The sequence below is a fragment of the Nanorana parkeri genome, unplaced genomic scaffold (assembly GCF_000935625.1).
Source record: "Nanorana parkeri isolate BGI_ZX_2015 unplaced genomic scaffold, ASM93562v1 scaffold95, whole genome shotgun sequence".
Taxonomy (NCBI): domain Eukaryota; kingdom Metazoa; phylum Chordata; class Amphibia; order Anura; family Dicroglossidae; genus Nanorana; species Nanorana parkeri.
This window is the reverse complement of record NW_017306363.1, coordinates 1,566,458-1,586,422: the sequence shown is the minus strand read 5'-3', so window position 1 is coordinate 1,586,422 and position 19,965 is coordinate 1,566,458. Positions and strand designations below refer to the sequence as shown.

The window sequence follows — 19,965 nt, the reverse complement described above, 5'->3', positions numbered from 1 at the left end:
GCAAGCTGGCTATTGCACCCACCCACTGTCTGCTGTCAATCAGCATGGGGGGACCTGATGGAGAACTTTCTGCTTCAGGCCCCTCCTCTGCTGATTGACAGCAGGCAGTGGGCAGATGCAATAGCCAGCCTGCTATTGGCTATTGCAATTTGAAATATCCAATAGCAGGCTGGGTATGGCTCCCAGCCTGCAATGAAGAGTAGGCAGTGGGACGGGGAAGAGGAGCCGCGGCTGGACTAGGAGACCGGAGGATCGTCCGGACCGGGGCTCCCAGCAATAAAATACAAAAAAAAAAGTTTTAAAAAATGAAATTAAAAAGACATTTTTTTTAAAAAAAGTAAAGAAAAAGTTAAATAAAAATTACAAATGCAAACAAATAATACAAAATTCCCTTCCCTATGCTATCCAAAACTACAAAATGTTTTTTTGGCTGGAGTTACACTTAAAAAATGTACTTGTTCCGACTTGCATACAAATTCAACTTAAGTAGAAACCTAAAGTCCCTAACCTGTATGTAACCCGGGGACTGCCTGTATATAACAACACAACTTTTTAGGCATGAAGATGGTAACTACATTATATGCAAAATCGCTGAACATTCACTCTCAGGCAGATGGCACAAGAACTGAAATCAATCCTTTACATGTTATGCCATTTTCAAGCACTAGAGAGAGCTAGAGATCAGTGAAAAGAAAAAGCCTTCATGCGGCATCCTTGGCTGCCATCTGAATTGTTCTTCCAATATAAGGTGCTGCCATACTCTGCAATATCACAGCCCCCAACTGCCTCTTTTTTTTGGTACAAGCACTGGGGTCATTGGTATCAATTCCCACCAGGACACTGTAGTTTGCATGGTCTCCCTGGGCTTGCATGGGTTTCCTCCAGTTCCCCCCCTTTCCACCCCCACTCTTGCTGGTAGGTTAATTAGCACCTGTCTAAATTAGCACTGGTATGTATTAGTTTTCAGAGGGGAAAAGAACCGTCCCGTCGGGGGGATGATTACTTAGTACTCTCTGGAGTGAAGGTGGGTGCTTGGGGGGTTCCTCACCGGGGAGGGGAACTTCTCAGCATTAATGCCTCCTGATGGGGACGGGTGCTGCTCTGGTCTGGCCGGAGGGTTCGGGGAACGAAGAGGCCCGTGGTGCTGTGCCCCCTTGGGGAGGGGGCGTCCCAGGGGTGCCGGAAAATCACTTGGGTGTGGGACCCCACTGTGATTCACCTGCACTAGGTCACAGCACCTAAAGCATTTTCTGCACCATGCCTCTTGGGCAGACCTTCTGGCTAACCCGGGACAATTTTTATACTTTGGCTGTATGCTCTGCCAGTTTTGTGCACTGGCACTTATTTATTTAAGCACTATTTTATGCACGACTGCAGGTTTTTGATTCCACAGAGTGACGGAGGGTGCGGGACGGGTACCTTTGGGGCCCATCCTGATGTTAGCGGGAGGTTCTGTGGCCTTCACTGGCTTATCTGCCTTTCCCCACCTGGGGAGTCTCTCTTTGGGGGAGCTCCTTATCTAGTACTTGAGGGTCGGACCCTGAGGATCGGGGTCTGCCGGCCTTCGGATAGGTGGACCAGGGGTTCAGGAATATCGAGGCCCTTCCTCTTCGGGGAAGGACCACAGCACCCTCTTGCACTTTTTTTTGTGTGTTGTGATTTCACGATTCACATTTTTTGTTCACAGGGGAAGTCGTATTTGATGCATGCACCGCGGACTTAAAAAAAAAAAATGTGTATGTATACATGTCAACATGAGACCATAGGATGTAAGCTCCCCGAGGGCATGGACTGATGATGAATGTACAGCATGTAAAATCCCTGAGTAAATTGCCGGCACTTTAGAAATACTAATTATTATTATTATAATCATCATTATACAGGATTTATAGAGCGCCAACAGTGTGTGCAGCGATTTACAATATAAGGAAGACATTACAGTTACAATACAAGATGGTAAGGAGGACCCTGCCCCTGAGGGCTTATAATCTATAAGGGAGGGACAAGTGATACAAGAGGTGGTAGCTGTGTGGAGAAGAATTGTTTGAGAAAGTGATAGTAATGATGATGATAATAATACACATGTACCAATATATGTACTATTTATTTTTCCACTAGTGTGTGTGTGTGTGTGTGTGTGTGTATGTATATATATATATATATCCTGACTTTACATGCAGTTTAATTTTTGGACAGGCAGTATTCCTTCCCAGGACAGCGGTGTGAAAGGTTTGCCTCCATTCTCAGGCAATAGATAGACGAGTTTTGGGAAGATTTGATTAACACATTTTGATATTGCAGGGATATGCAATGCAAAACATAACATTGCAGAATTCTAGGTATAAAAGCAATCACTGACAACAGATAAAAAGAGAAGAAAAAAAAACCTGTCAAAATGATTTTCCAAATTGCCAGAAGATCATTCTCTGCAGCAACTGTCAAATTTTATCCGCACAAATTCAGTTCTAAAAGAGATCTGCTGCTGCAAAGCGCAAGCAACCAGAAAGAATAACCGACTAACCTAAAACTGTGACTCCTAAAAGGAAAATATGCTCCTCTTTGATCATTTGCCATCATTTCAATAAAGAATGTTCTTTCTGGAATCTAAGGCTGCAACAACTAATCGATTATAATCTACAGCCACAGTGAGGGTGCGCTTCAGAGTGCAATACAGAGACCACGGTTTTCACACACAGCGCAATGGTCTTTAGCTGAAGCCCCGTGACAGGTATGAGAGTTTCTGCTGGGGCAGCTTTGACCCAAAAATCACCATTTAGACAAATTAGTTTTGAGACAGCCTGAATTTTTTTTTAAACTGCAATTGTGCTTAAACATCAGAGACTGAAAAAAATCTGGAGACTGTTAGGAGATTGTCAGGACACGAGTATTATTCTCACAAGGATGTACACGAATGGCAATTATAAGCCAACAAACTCTTAAATAAGCAATTGTTGAACAACTTTGCCATGCTCATATACAAGTCTATGGATGAGAAGAGAGAAGATCAATGCTAATAGTTTCTGCTATATGAATAAATTATGGAATTGTGCCAACATAGGTGACTACATCGTAGAATTGCACTACTAAGGACCACATGTGCAGCAGCTTACATTATATGAACAAAGACATTAAGCTCACATATTTAATTTGCATGACCCCAAAAAAATCACCCATATATAATATTAGCCTTGCTGTAGTCACCGGGAAAAGAAAGTTATCCTTAAACTTACTGAGGATCCACTAGAGGGCGCAAGCTTCCTGAACAATTATACTTTGTCACAAGAAATCTACAAATAACTTAGGATGGGCGATACAGAAGTGGTTTGGTTGAAACATCAAAGCTTGGCCTGTCACAGCCATGCCAAACATGGAGAGAACCCCTTACTAACAGCCTGGAAAAAAAAATAGTATAGACCTTATGGTTGAGAAAATTTTGCCCGTCCCTTATCCTAAACAAAATGAATAATCTAACACTAATATCATTTACCCCTTTCCGCTGGCCCTTCAAAGATTCTTCATCCTGAAGACATTTCATGATTTTCCCGATCATGGGATCACTCTGATTCGCTGTCACAAGGATCACATGATTGAAGAGCCTATCCTACCAACTCTTTATCATGACTCTGTGACCGGGAGCTGTCGGTGACTGTGTGGTGACAGTGCTGGGGGTGCGCTATCGAGTGCTCTCCCAGAAAACAACAGTGATACATACAGTCATGGCCAAAAATATTGGCACCCCTGCATATCTGTCAGATATATTGCACCACTTTGCACAGAAAATTGTTGCAATTACAAATGTTTGGCATTCTCATGTTTATTTCTTTTGTTTGTATTGGTATGACACAAAAAAAGTTGAGAAAAAAAAAAGGCAAACCTGGTACATTCCACGCAAAACTCAAAAAATGGACTGGACAAAATTATTGGCACAAATTATTGAAATTTGTAGCACAGCTCTTATTATCTGACAGAAATGCAGGGGTGCCAATATTTTTGGCCATGACTGTATATGTGGTATCAGTAAATAAGGCCCACCTCTGTGCTGCTAAATATATGCATGTGGCCGGCGAGAAGGGGTTAAAGTGTATGTCCAGATTTAATTTAGATAGTTTACAGTGGGAAATTATTAGAACCTCTCTTGGATTTTTACTTCTATCTGGGGCTCTGGTAAATATGTCTTCTCATTTTCTGTTCCAGAGATGACTTCACTAGATAGGAAGTGAGGGAAAATCAGCAAGGACACAGGAAGTGATAAAAAGCTGACCAGGAGTTTACATTTTCTATTTGTCCTTGTTGGAGATTTACACTCACTTCCTCTCTTGTAAAAAAGTTTTGAAGGGACGTACACATTTCAACCAAAGAAGGTGCTAAACAAGAGTTCTTAGAATCCAAAATGGTATTTTGATTCCACAAACGACAATAGGAAGAAGCACACGGAAGCTTGTGTTGCCCCAGGCAGCATCTTTTTTGCCCTTTCCGGCCAGAGCGTCTCAGGTTGCGAAGAGCCGGGCAGGGAGACGTGTAAGGGTCATACACATCTCCCCTCCCAATTCTCAGCAACCTGAGATGCTCTGGTCGGCAGGTTGCCAGGAGCTGAGTCGGATGCCCTGGCAGAGGTCCAGCCCAGCACCTGGCAGGCAGGATGCCGGCCAGTGATGGGCAACGTAACACCAGGACATCAGCTACAGCACCATTCACATGCACCATCAGCACCCCATCAATACCCTCCCCGGAACGTCATCCCCACCACCACCCCCCTTCTTCCTGCTTCAGGTGGAAATGATGCTAGGTACACCCCTGGTTGAAATGCATATGTAGTTCTCAAGTCAAGCATCCTCTGTCTTTTGAGTGGGGCCCCTGTTCTGTGGTCAGCTGTCGAACAAAAGCCATTTGTCTTTATAAGGACTTCTGCATTGTATATCAGGGATCTGTATCAAGTGCCTCATATTCAGCTTGCCTTAGGATATACACACTTTAAAGCAGACATTGCACTCCAAGTAAAGTGCCACCTTCCCTTGCCTAAATATTGCATTAAACATTAAAAAATAAAAACCTGTAGATAACATTCTGATCTATTCCCCAGCTATCGCAGTGCAGGGGGTAAAGTCACCATCCTCTTCAATGATATACCGGGAAATGCAGAGTACACCAATAAAAAAACAGAAAAGATGCTATAGTACAGTACAGAGTTGTCTTTTTGTTAGATTTGGGCTACTCTACATTCCCCAGATCTCACAGGAAGAATGATCACATCACTCTCACCTAGTTGCCATGGGTGGAAGCTGGGTGAACCATAAGTATATTATCTAACTATTGAAGTTTAATGCTGTATTTTAGCAAGGGCGCGGAGTCCACATTAAATAAGTGGACCTTGTTATTTAGGTAAAAGTTCCTATTTAAATGCAAAAATTGAAACGTTTTGTGCCTATTCCTACCTCTGACAATTAACTGACTTTGGTGCTCCACAGCTGCAGCATCGTTCCGAGCGATGCAGGTATAATTTCCATTGTGCATTAGAGACAGATTGGAGATCCGCAGAGAGCTGGTGAAATCAATGTTGTCGATGGTCACCCCGAGATTGGCCGGAATTGGCCTTCCGTCCTTCTGCCAGGTGATGGTAATGGGAAGGTCTCCAGAGACCACAACACATGGGATGAACACTCTCTGTCCAATAGAAAATCTTTGGGACTCGAATGGCTGAATGAATGGCGGTACTGCAAAACAGAAAGAGATTACGTCAACAGAACCATCCCAAAATAACATTTCACAATTATTTCTAGCTGGGTCCAAATGATGCTTAGCACATGCAAGGTCAGCAGTACCATGGCTTCCAGCCACAACAGGACTAATGGGCAGATGTCTCTTCCAGGCTCACAGACAGCAATAAATCGCTACTTGAGAAGACTTCTTCTTTAAAAGAGGTACAAGTATACATTTGGCAATTATAGACCCTTATATTAATATAAGGCTATATAAGGGTCTTATAGATAGATCTTTTTGGCACTGTAATCGGGGCATAGGCAGTTTTCGGTCCAGGAGCTTTTAATGACAATCTTGGCCTCGGAAGGTGAGGGGGATTCAACTTACAACAAAAGAGAAAGTGAATACTAGTGTATGGTGAATAACAAAGAGGTCTATTTATAGACAGTTTGCAGAACCCTTCACCCTGCAAATCTCTGTGAATGTTCGTTCTGTGCAAAAATAAACACACTCAGTACTTCAGGTCAAATGTAATATTCGAAAAATACCATTTTATGGCCACTAGATGGAACTGGAGAACTACTTTTTTTCCTATCCTCTTCAGCTCCACCTAGTGGCAATAATGTGGCACTGTTCAAATCTTACATTCAAACTGAAAAGAAAATATACTAAGAACCTTAGCTTTTGCCTTCATTTGCACAGAACAAATGTTCACAGAGATTCACAGACGAATGGCTGTGTGAAATGATATACGTACTAGCTGCACACCTTGCAGCTCTCTGACCGTAAGTAACAGATCTGGTGCCCGAAGTGTATGTAGATATAGGTCACCAGCATTCAATTAGTTAAAGAGAAAATAGTAGTTGCTTTAATGGAGAATACAGTCTGTAAGTTAGAATGCCAAAGTTTAGGGACCGTGCAAGGTCCCTTCATGAGGGTGACACAATGATGCAGGAAGAGGAGTTCTGTTCTACCAGGAAGTTCTGGAACTTTGCTCATTGGACAAGTTCCCATTAAGATGAATGACACAAAGCATCCTGTGCTTTGTGTTTCAGAACAGTCCAGCCTTGCAGCATGCTGGGATAGACCATTTCAGAGACAGTGACCAGTGATGCCACGTATGGCTTTCCTGCTATGGCTGCCTGAATCTGCACAACTGATTATCACCCTTTTAAAAATAGATAGCAGTACATTAAGCAGAGGTCCCTGAAGAAATAGGTTTATGATTGCATCTTTCAGAGCAAATCTTTTAATTAGGCATCTGTAATCAGCTTCTGCTCTGACCGGGAGTAATTGCGTGCAAAATATTACAAAAATTAAAGTATTTCTTATCACCAATGTTCAGCACTGGCTTTCTAAAACAGAAGGTATTTACATATCCTCAATTCTATCACAGACTTAAAAAATAAGAAAATGAATCCTCATGCAAAAACAAAACCTGGCAAATCAGTTATTTATGCCCTAGTGGCCCTAGTATGCCATAGCTCAGATACAGGCCCAGTTATTTATGCCCTAGTGGCCCTAGTATGCCATAGCTCAGATACAGGACCCACAGAGGCACTTTTTACAGGTGTTCATACAGTTGTCTCAGGCATCTTTGTTGTGAGTGCAAGGGATAGAAAATATGACTTCTGTGGAGAACTGTTTTTGTGGGAGCAAACAAGAGGGTCAAAGGAACCAAACCCCACCACTAGAACATTGTAAAATATTGTTCCATCTTTTTAGATCTTGTGGCCTTAGTATGGTGCCCTGTGGACAAAGACAATAGAAAACTAGCAAAATATATAAATTACATCTAAAGCCAAAATATTTGGATCTAGACAAAAAAAAACTTTTTTTTTTTTTTTTAATTGTCTGTGTCCCATTGTGAAGATTTGGGAGACTCCAAGGTTTGAAAAGCACCAAAGTTCGGAATGCAAATGGTGAAGCTTCTGATTAGAAGGGATTCATTGGGGTGGTCTTGTATTTTATTCCCATGTTTGCACTCAGCAGTGCTGATTGTGAAATGATATAGACCAGGGGTAGGAAATTTAGGCCGTCCAGCTGTGGTGTAGCTAGAAGCCACATGCAGCATTGAAAGATTCTAACAGCTAGAGGCATGACACACAGAGGCAGATGCATGATTGGATTTGTAGTTTCACCACAGCTGAAGGGCCTGAGTTTGCCCACCCCTCATATAGACTATACATGACACCTAAAGACGAGTATTCTTTATTCTCTTTTACTCTTCATAACTAGCGTATGGTGAAAGCTATAGGCTTATTAAAATGAAAAAGCTACCTTTCACTGTAACGTAGACGCTCTGGCTTGTGGACAACTGTGGTTGGACAAGGACATTACATGTATACTCCCCTTCATCCACATCCTTCTGTACGTCGGTTAGCTTTAGCGTTCCGTTGTTCTCAAATGCCACTTGTCGGTGGTTGAACGGGATGAGGTTGGAATTCTTATACCACTTTATGGAGTAATATGGATAGCCAATCACACGACAGTGGATGTATGTGTCCCGCCCTGCTATTGCTGTAATATTTTTCATTGGTCGAATGCTTGCTGGACCTGGAAGAACACAAGAAAGCACTATATGATTCTAGAAAGCAGGAATGAATACCTAATGGAGAGGTGGATGATATGGGTGAGGCATGTAAACATTTGTGTTACTAAAAGTGTATCAAAACTGGCTGGTGGCCTTAAAAAGAAATGGCTTAAAATGGAACTGTAAAGCTACCTTTAAAAAACAAAAACACAATCTCTAAGAAGATTATAACATTTGCCACCATTCCCTGATAACTTCCAGGTACAAATCGGACCTCACCTCTGCTAAATAAATGACCCTAATTAAACCTAGGATTTCCTGACCACTGTGAAACACAAACTACTAAGATAACTCTGGACATGCAGAGTGAAAACACAAACATTAACCTTTACAAGATATAAAAAATATTTTGCTATTTTGTAGAATATAAAACAAATCAAAACAGTAAAAAGTGCTACAAAAAAGATCAAGGTCCATCAAATCCATGGATCCTGTTGATCCAAAAAAGGAAAACCAAAACTCCATAACTATGGGAATGTATGGTATTGTCAGAATTCATTCTACTAAACTATGTCTTTATTTTGGCGACTCTCGCTTTTTGCCACAGCTGCAAGGAACATGTTTAACCCCTCCCCCCCAAAAAAACTTTTTATGAGTTAATGAGATAAAATTAAGTGTTTGCAATGGAAGAACCCCATAAGGGATTCAGTACCCTTTACATGACATTATGATGTATGTATGTGTAATACAGTTTTTGAATATTTTTTTTTTTTTTAAGAGCTCATTTGACAAGCACCTCTTACGTTTATTCGAGCCTGGTACAGGACGACTCCCGCGGAATTATTGGCAGTGCAGCGGTAGACTCCCCCGTCCCGCACCTGGGTGTTGGTGATGTTTAGATAACTGACAACATTGCCGTCAGAGGTGATGAGCTGGCTGATGCGATGGTTGCCATTCTTGATGATGGGCTCGTCGTCCAGGGTCCAGGTGATGGTGGGTAGAGGCGTGCCTTTCACGTTACACATGAGGGAGACAGGCTCGCCAGGGCTCACCACCTTCTCGCTGAACGCAGAGTTAATTTTTGGTGTTCCATCTAAGAAGGACAAGAAAGCGTACATTTCAAGCACTGGAGAGTATTGCATAATCACTTGTTAAGAGGAGAATACATATCTGACTAGGCAAACACAGAAATGTAAACCTTCTAGAAAATACATGCATAACAATCTTTGCAAAACATACAAATGTATACATAACATATGATAAAACAAGACAAAAAAAATAATGCTTCATAATAATAAAGTAGATCAAAACCCAAAATTAATGGCTTTTCAATTTCTAAAACCGAATATATAACAAACAATTATCATGTTTTTGTTTTTTTTAGTTTTGTTTTATACCATTTTATCCTTTGTTGCATCTCATGGTTGCTAACCTTTGCGGGCCTTTTTGACCACCACTTCCTGTCTACATGCACTTTCTTCATGTCATTGCTCAGCATGGTGGGCTTCCTGATGGTTCATTTAGGGCTTCCTGAGAAGTTCTAAATGGAATGTTTCCATTTAGGACTTTTTTTTCATAGAAAACAAGAGAAAGTAAGCAAGTCTTTCTTATTTGCCCAGTCAATGTCTTTGGGGAGCTTCTTTGTGACCTGCCCCACGGATGTAAGCTCCATGTCATACTTGTGATGCATTCACAAGCCACCAGATCACTTTACTACGGCAGAGAAATACTTACTTGCTATTACAATGTCCCATTCTTGCTGACCGGATGAGCGAGAGATTGCTACGTGGCTGGCAAGTGACATTTGGTCAGCAAAGGGGTTGCACCTCGCTCATTTGGCCAGAGAAGAATTGACACATCAGAAGCAGTTGAGTATTTTCTCTGCACATGGCATGGGCCTTTATCGCCAGCCATGGAAGAATTACAATTACATGGGTCTTTCTCCTGGTAGAGATGGTTACTTGAAGGGAAGGAAGAACAAAAACTCTTAGTGCTAGAAGCGTACACATTCCATCCAATGGAAAGCATGCAGATATTTCACATACGCAGCACTAAGGGAACATGGGTCCATCTTTTATCAAGATTGTGAATGCCGCTAAACGGCACTCTTCCAGGGTCGCTGTCAGGTCATGTTGACATTTACATGGTAGAAAATACGCATTTGTAGAACTTGACCGAAGCTCGACCTTCGTTCGAGTGCACTTACCAGGCTTGTAAAACAAAAAGCTACACAGGTTGTCCTTGGTGCTTGGACAATTAGCATTAAAGCCCTTTCTTTATTTATTAATGGATTTTCATAATATGCAAAGCTTAAGGGGCATTCCAGGTTAGGCAATACAAAAGTACCAGAACTCCTATACTGTAGCATAAAACCAAGCTGCAGTGACAAAGGAGGTTCTTAAGGCTGCCACTTTTTTTCAGGAAAAATACCAACCTTATGACCGTGCTGCCACCTGAACAGGAGATGAGGGAATGTCTTCCAATGGGGACAAATATTTGTACAAGATGGCAATTCTCCTCATGTTGTAGACATTTCCTTTCACTTCCTGTTACATCTCTAGGACAGGATGTGATTGGAAAACATCTGCAAAGGGGCAAAGACAGTAACCTTTCCCCACTCTACACAACAAAACAAAAATTTGGTCTAAATATTGACTTAAATTACACATAAATGCGCCATTCTTTTTGTTATCCACAGCCTTAAGGTGGCCTGCTCCTATCTGTTAATAGTGTTCCAAAGCTATAAAAGTTACTTAATGGTCCCCAGTATATCTGTTGTACCAGTTTCCAGCCTACCACGGAACAACTTCAGTCAGCCACTGCCAATTAGAGACTCCGAGCACCCTGTGCAGCCCGTAGCTTGCTTGATGCATCTAAACCACCCTCCTTATGAGTCTGTGGGAGCCTGACTATAGTTCATGGACCAAATTAATGATCATAAGTTTGATCCAAAATTGTCTAATGTATTACTAACTGCTACCAAGCTGCAGATATGGTACAACTATGCAATGAGACAAACCCAATTAGGGCCATGTTCCTTAGCAACAATTAAAAATTAATAATTCAGTTTTGTGCTCATCGGGTCAGCGCTATAAAATCAACCCATGGAAAGGGCACTGAAATATAAACCTGGCCTTACATGTAGAAACTACCTGTCCTCCCCCCCCGTATTTGCCTCTCCGTTGTTACTATAAGGGGCATTTTGCGTTGGCGGTTATTTGTTTCCTCTGTCAGGGCCTGAGCATGTCACAAATGATTCCTGCTGACAGCCTGTGATAACCCACACACACTTTCCTCACATCATTACAGATGATCAATATGCTCTTCAGGATTGCAGAGCGGCAGGAGACTGTTGCCAGGGCAACACGGCCTAGTCAGGTAAACTCCTCTGTCTGTAGAAACAGCCCATGCTGGGAATGGCGGCCGACTCTAATTAGTAGGTGGCCTTTTTATTCATTGCTTCCTCTCCTTTGTCAATGGGACTTAAAATGACCTCACAATAGGTTTTTCTTTTCTCTGGTAAAAAAAAAATGTAGAAGATTTTTCCACTGGGCATTGGCAAAACGTATGACAAATATGATAATTACTCACAGAATAGTGTGTATGTGTGTATGTGTATATATATATATATATAAAAAATATATCAGCTGTCACAAACGGAGCTGTACAGAAGATCCAGCACAATGCTGTGCCGTATCCGTATCTTCTGTATTGGAGGGCAGGCTCTTAAAGAGCGCCTGTCACCTCCGAATGATATCACATAGGGGCTTGTTATCCAAGTTAGGCAAGTACACAGTGCTTATGGTAAAGAGAACCTAATATATTGAATAGTAAGAACAAAGGACAGGTTCACTTTGATTGGAGAAGGAAACCAGATTGTTACAAAGCTTAGATTTCCCCTCTAAGCTGCCTTGTGTCCTTTTCAGAAGCTGATGAAATCCTGAAGAGCACAGAGCTGAATTCTAATTGCAGGGTGAACAGCGGCATCAGCTGCTCTGTTATCTTGTAATTACTGTGTCCTCTGCAATGGGGAATTCCTGAATAAACACACGGTGCAGAGAGCATACAGCATGATAACAATTCCCTGAAATAAACAGCACTGATTATTTTTGTATGTCTTCTTAGCACAGATGATGCACCCATCACCTGTGCTACACCCAAGAGCAATTTGACCGACATTTTGAAAAAATTGTTCTTGGCGTAGGTGTTGCAGCGCTGGAAATGTTGGTATACACATTTTTTTTATTTTGTTGCATGTGTTACATTTGTGCTACACCTGAAAAAACTATTTATCACATCCAAAAAATAAGGGCCACCTACCCATCCTTAAAGAGACCCTGTCAGGTCTCGAAGCAAGTAAAACCGCCAGTTCCCTGCAATAGAAGAGGCATTATACTCACCTCCCCTGGGTTCCAGCACTACAGCCTCAGCCAGTCTCTTAAGCACTAAAAATGAATAATGTATTGATTGCAAAATATGAAAGAAATATTTTTAAACAACTCCAGGAAATGTAAAACCTAACCCTTGCAGTAAGGCTACCCTCACACTGCAAGGGTTAAGTGTTCATTATGGTCTACGGGCTAAAATATGGAAGGTATACTCACCTGATCCATGGTCACACTTGGTTGCTAGACCGGTCCCCACAGCCTCTTTTTCCCTGAGCTACTGCGAATCTAAGGACCTGTGAAGTCATTAACTCTAATGCAGCTGCAATAGGTGTGAGGATGCCTAGGGACATTTGACAACCGGAGCGGAAGGGAGAGAGGCGAGTGGTGACTGCCGCAGCGCTGAGGATCAGGCAAGTATATTTTCTTTATTTTAGCCCATAGACCAAAATGAGCAGTTCATTTTTACATTTTCTGGAGTTCAATAAAGAAATAGCGACATTTAGGGTACTGAATGCAGATCCAACACAGGTATCACAGTTAAAATCAGACTGATTTTATTACAAAGCATCTTTAGAGCTTTAATTTTGCTCTATTATTATTATTATGATTATATAGGGTTTATAGTCACAATATAAGGAAGACATTACAGTTACAACACAATTCAAGACAAGATGGTAAGGAGGGCCCTGCCCCTGAGGGTTACAGTTTAAAAGATTACATAATACTTGCTCTCACATTACATGATATCATACTATAGTTTGAAACCTTCTCAGCTAAACTTACCATCCTATCTTTACAGTATCATATTCACAGAGATCATAACGCAACATCAATTCATATTAGAGGATATTCAAGCTGTTTGATCAGAATATGTAATGGGAAGATGTAACAACTTTCTTAGGCCATTTGTTAGGCCAAAAGTTCTCTTCATCAGTAGAACACAGGAGGCAAATGATCTCAAATCATACTGGCTTCCAATAGCCCATAGGATAAAATTCAAAATATTAACAACGACTTACAAAGCCATCCACAACTCCGCCCCCGGCTATATCTCAAACCTTGTCTCAAAGTATCACCCTAACCGTCCCCTCCCCTCTTCAAAAGACCTCCTGCTTCCAGCTCCCTCGTCAACTCCTCTCATGCTCGCCTCCAGGACTTCACTAGAGTCTCTCCCATCCTATGGAACTCTTTACCCCAACCTGTCCGACAATCTCCCACTCTAAATGCCTTTAGGCGATCCCTTAAGACTCATCTCTTCAGGGAAGCCTATTCCACCTCAACCTAACCACTCAACCATCACGTTCTCAAACAATTCATCCCCGCACAGCAACTTCCTCATGTATAACTTCCCCTTCCCTTTTAGATTGTAAGCCCTCACAGGCCATCTTGTCTTGAATTGTATTCTGATTGTAATGCCTTCCTTATATTGTAAAGCGCTGAGCAAACTGTTGGCGCTATATAAATCCTGTATAATAATAATATAAAAATACATCTTGTTATTGGATATGTGCCAATGATATCATATACAAGACATGTTATTTGACGTAACTTACATGGATATATATATCCAATAAAATGATGCACTTATATGATGTTAGATCATTGACCACCTACTGTCGTCTGATTAATTAGAGCATTGATCTAAAGCTGGCAACAGATTCCTCCATCTACACTAAACTGTGTGGATGGAGGAATCTCCCACTGGGCCAAGCTTCCGTACCTTGCTATTCGGCCCCGCTGGCTGTCAAAATACCTGAACAATCTGATTGGATGCAGGCATTGTTTTTTGACAGCCAGCGGGGCCGACTAGCAAGATACTGAAGCTTGGCCCAGCGGGAGATTCCTCCATCCACACAGTTTAGCGTAGATGAAGGAATCTGTTGCACTTTTTTCATCTGACCATAGAAAATCTGAAGAAAATCTATAGGTGTATGGCCAGCTTAAGTGTTATTATCTTCCCATCACATATTCCGTAAGGATAGCATGGTGGGTTTAGGCAAGGGGGTTTCAAATTATATCATCTAATAATGAGCAAGCAAGTACTATGAAATCTCATGCTTTTCATGACTCTTTGTAATAAAATTGATCTGCTTTTAACTGTAAAATGTGCGTTGGATCTGCATTTAATACTTTAAAAGTCCTATTTACTTTACTATTCATCTACAATCTCTCAAGAATTTAAAACCTTTGGGAGTGACGGATGCCAATGTTACCTGCCTTGTGCCGTGGTTCAGTGTTTAATGCCAAAGAGACTGACAGAGGCTGCAGTGCAGGAATGGAAGGGAGGTAAGACACATGGACTACTGGAGAGGTGAGTAGAATACCTCTTCTGTTATTGAAAGGGCCTCTAGCATTAGCATATCCCCTACCCCTAAACCTCACTCTCACCCTAAGGGCTTTATTACATGGGCGTTGTTGTAAAATGCTGCTTTTTGCATTATATACAGCAAAATACAGCACTGCTCAAAGGCATGTGTTTGAACACGAAATGCAGCAAAAGGCTGCACTTGACCTTTTTTGACTGCAATGCAAAAGCATCTCTAAAGGACTTGCTACTTACAAAGAAACACCGATGTCCAATGTCAAACTTAGGAAAACTATGACAGTTGAGACAGTTGTCTCTGGAACAAGTGTCCCCCATTACATTAGTTTCCCTCAGCTTTTATCCTTATGGATTCCTTCTCACTTTCTCGGTGCAGTACAAATAGAGGGGTGACTCTCCCCAATATCCACTCTATCCAAGCCCAAAAAATAAGATTTTGCCCAGAGATACACTTTAAAGAAAATGATTGTCGATCACATATCTGCGTTTTCCCAGATGTTTCCGGCTGCTGTCGGGGAAGACCTGTTCTAATCACTACTGTTCATCCACCCCTCCTTCTTCATTGACAGAACTAACCTTAAGTCATGCTTGGTCAAAGGACTACCCTCTCAAGTCTACATGAAGGATTACCGTCACTGGGAATGTCAGAGCAGGTTATATGGAAGCTCTGACCTGTGCCGATGAGTCGGATGGCAGACAAACAGGCTGATATAAATAGTATTCATAATCGTGATTATAATGGCTCACCTTCGAGCACCACCAGAGCATAATCCTGGGCTGACATCCGATCTTTGCGCACAAAGCACTGGTAAGCTCCGCTGTCGCTTTTCGCCACGGCATCCATTATGAGGGTTTCATGACTAATACCAGTTATTCTAACATTGCTCCCAGCAATCACAATATCACCGTTCCTGTACCAGGTTATATCAGGGTCATCTGTACCGGTAGCGCTGCATGACAACGCCACCTGACTACCGACGCTGGTCTTCACCTTCCTCGGACTGATTGCCACCTTCAGGGGTTCTGGAAAACGGCAAAGAAAATAGAAAATGTTCATTGATGGGAACCTGTTTTGCTTTTGCTAATAAAAAGTAGCGTTTGCGAAAATCATACTGTTGTATTTTGTGACATTTTTTAAATTAATTAATTCATGCAGAGTTATAAAGTTACTTAAGAGGTCTCCTTTAAAGTGAGCATGTGTCCAGACTATGCACACTGGCCATGGCTCTGAAGAAACGGATGTTCCGGATACGCGCCAGCCTAAGCACACAGCGGCCGGTGCCGACAAGGATGGGACCGGTGGCTGTTTTTGAAAATCTGCCAGCGAGGAAAAGTTCCTACGAAAATGTGTGACGCTTTTACAGGCTATTGCTTATGCTATTTTTTTTAATTAAAGGGGCACTCTGTTTATATACTGAGTGGCCATATTATTATGACCACCTAACGTTTGTAGGCAAATTAGCTATAATTTTGAGCCGAAGTTGCTAGAGGGCCAGACCATTATAAATAGGGAAGCAGGTTGTTTACCACCACAGTAGAAGTGATTTCTGAAGATGAAGATTGAACGTGGGATGATTGTTGGCGCTCGGAGCCATGGAGCGAGTATCAGCAAAACAGCAGAATTCGTTAAATGTTCAAGAGCAGCTGTTGTTTATATATATATATATATATATATATATATATACACACAGATATACCATGACCTGGATGAATGAGAACCTTCACAGACATCTAAAATGCATGTCCTGCAACCTGCATTATTGTATGCATAATGGTGTGGATGAGCCCTAGGAGTTAATAAAGTGAGACATAGAAAGAAAAGAAAGTAAACAAGGTCTGTGGCCCTGGGACCTAATTGTATACGTATTAGTGCAGATCTATCTGGAGAATAATTACAGACCCAGACACATCTGTTCTTTCCACTCCCTAGAGAAAGGGCAGCCACCATAATGGCACAACGCCTCAGGTGCATTCGGGGAACCTATGGAAAACATACACACTGAAAAGGTTTACAGTCGCCAATATTAAGTATGTTCCCTGTATTTAAAGTGAACCTGCTATGAAAGAAATAAGTGCTATTGCTGCTTCTGAAGATGGGGTTTATCTGGCTGTTATGTTAACCTTCTAAGTACAATACTTCGTGAGCTGCATTCCGGTTAGGGTGGTCCAAATGGCTTACAGCAAATGACCTGTATCAGGGAGTTAGCCTACCCCTGACCTATAGCACCAAACAGAATTGGAAAAAGTGGGTGGGGCCAGAAGAACACAAGAAATAAAAAAATCAGGAAATCAGATTCGGAAAAGTTGCAAAAAAGTATTAGTAGAAAAGATCAACATGAGCTTTAAAGTCTATGTTGTAGCAAAAATGTTTTAAAAATGAGATACATGGGCATTCCCCCATATTTTATGTCTTTATATACCTGTTGATCTGCCAGTAAATCGAGTCTACTCCTAACATTCTGTTCTGGGCCAACAACTCTGCCTCTGCTGCACTTAAATCCTAAGCAGTGTTGTCAGCCCCGTGCTGGTCTACAGAACTCCTCCACCCAGTGACCTGGACACAGTGGCGAAACTATCGCCATAGCGACCCAGGTGGCCACTATGGGGCCCGGCCAGGACAAGGAACAAAGGGGTCCCCCTGATGCTGTGCGGGCCACCTGGGTCGCTATGGCATCACTGGCTGCAGGCTGTCACTGGCGGGTGGGTGTGAGGAGGAATCCACCACTGTCCAGATCACTGACAACCAGTCAGTGATCTGTGCAGTGGCGCATTCCACCTCACAGCCGTTGCTGAGTCAGTGACAGTCAGCACCTTGCAGTGGAGAAGGGTGGTGGCAGCGAAGGAGGAGGTGGGGCTCGGCGGCGGTGGAGGAGGAGGAAGAGGCCGGGCCCCGGCGGCCGTGGAGGAGGCGCGGCCCGGCTGTGGAGGAGGCTGACAGCGGATCGGGGCTGACAGGTAAGAGGTGTGCAGGGGTGTGACCAGCCCATCTGAGACCCTGCCGAGCCCTCCATAGAGAGTCTATAGTGGGCTCTGCAAGGTCACTCTCGGGACGGCTCTGCAAGGGGCGTAACCTAATTAATGCCCAATTCTCTTCCTCTGGAATACAGAACACTTCCCCTCTGAAAGTGTCCTGAATGTCCAGGCAGGGGAGTAACTAGAAATCACAGGGACCCATAGCAAAATTTTGCTATGGGTCCCTGTGATTTCTAGTTACTCCCCTGCCTGGACATTCAGGACACTTTCAGAGGGGAAGTGTTCTGTATTCCAGAGGAAGATAATTGGGCATTACTTAGGACTTCGGTGCAGCAGAGGCAGAGTTGCCGATCAGTACTGGATCAGTGACTTTTTTTCAAGCAAACGCGTTGAAAGATTTCTGTAACTCAATCATCAAGAGTACAATTGAACAAATGCAAAGGCCTGCTCTGCAGAAATTATGTAGTGGTACACACACAGAAAAATGAGGACATATAGGTACAAAATAATACAATGCTACTAAACAGAAGAAAAATAAGATATTAATAAGAAAAAGTGTAAACAAAATTGTATGTGTGCAGTCATTATTAATATATTCCTGGGCAATAAAACAATGGACTGGGTATCTCAGAATAATCTGGCTGTCTTTATAGCTAAAAGCCACAAAAGCATTTCTATCCCTGTATTGTGGAAGTCTTTGTGGATCCAGTTGGTTTTGTTGCCGCGGGTAATGTCATTCTATGGAGATAATTGAATGCACATCTGTATATGATTATCACTCCTCAGCAGATGGCACCACCCTGCTGCTCTCTTTGTTTTCCAGTTTAGTTCCACTTAGCATGTCAGTCACAGTGGCCACACACTTTAGTTCAGGCCTCATAACTAATAATTGAAATACAATACTTAAATGGGAACTTATCCTCCTTCTAATGTAACCACTTTGGCTCTAGTACCCGTATACTCCTTATGGCGCAGAGCAATTTTTACGTTTCCACTATGCGCCTCTTTATTCGGTGATAACTTTATTAAAAGATAACAAAATAACACATACATGCAAACATTATTTTATTCTCCAACCCAGTGGTAGGGAACTGTGGCACTTCAGCTGGGGTGAAACTACAAATCCCATGATGTCTCTGTCTCAGCAAGTCAAAGACTTGCAATGCCTTATGGAACTGGTAGTTCCACGAAAGCTGGAGTGCCAGCTGTGCCCCACCCCTGATCTAACCATTCATTGATTTTTTTAAAAAATTTGTTTTTTGGTAAATATAAAGTATACATTTACATTTATTCTTAAATTAAATTTGTTGTTTTTAACATGACACAAAATATTCTGGTACAAAACAGGACAGTTATTTTGTAAAGTTCTGCGCAAACTGTTGGCGCTATATAATAACTGTTGGCGCTGTATAATAATAATAATAATATTTAAAATGGAAAGAAATTTGTTTTTTTTTCAGCTTTGCCTATTATGCGGCATGGAAAAAGTTAACAAAACAAAGAAAATAAAAAAATATATATATTAATGGTACAAAAATATATATAAAAAAAAATCAGCAGAAAAATAATAGCTATGGGGAGGAAGACATTATTTAGTGCTGGTTAGGGTTAACTAAGGGTTAATAGAGGGTTCAATAGGAATACATTTTATGTAAAAACAAATGTAGCATGTAAAGTTACTTTAAGTGTTTAAAGGAGAACTATGAGGTGAGTGCTTTTCACTCACCTCATAGTTCTAGCCGACCTGTGACAATGAGACTGTCACAGGTCGGCTCAGTAGATCGGGAGGTGAGCGAACACATACCGGGTTGGCACACCTCTCGATCCTGTCACGGCTCTCTGCCGTGACAGGGGAGGGGCTGGATTACCCCCTCCCTTCTCCGTCAGCGCTGACTGGCGGAACGGACGGGGGAGGGGCGAGTACAGCTGTTGGGATCAGCTGTTGGGATCCGCTTCAGCTGCGACGTCTCAGTATACCGCGAGCAGCTGCTCGCGGTAAAATGCGGCGTCTCAGTATACCGCGAGCTACAGCTCGCTGTATACTGAGCCTA

At 42.2% G+C, this 19,965-nt stretch overlaps 1 protein-coding gene across 2 annotated transcripts in view; it reads right to left on the bottom strand.

The window, feature by feature from the left end:
* Nucleotides 1–19,965, bottom strand: part of DSCAM (DS cell adhesion molecule) — a 399,852-nt gene that overhangs the window by 220,952 nt on the left and 158,935 nt on the right. For both annotated transcript variants that reach the window (XM_018552699.1, XM_018552700.1), the window contains exons 6-9: nucleotides 15,689–15,964; nucleotides 9,027–9,323; nucleotides 7,978–8,253; nucleotides 5,433–5,711 (exon numbers count right to left, since the gene is read on the bottom strand). In XM_018552699.1, the coding sequence (XP_018408201.1) occupies nucleotides 5,433–5,711; nucleotides 7,978–8,253; nucleotides 9,027–9,323; nucleotides 15,689–15,964 (1,128 nt within the window). The remainder of the gene's footprint in view (nucleotides 1–5,432; nucleotides 5,712–7,977; nucleotides 8,254–9,026; nucleotides 9,324–15,688; nucleotides 15,965–19,965) is intronic.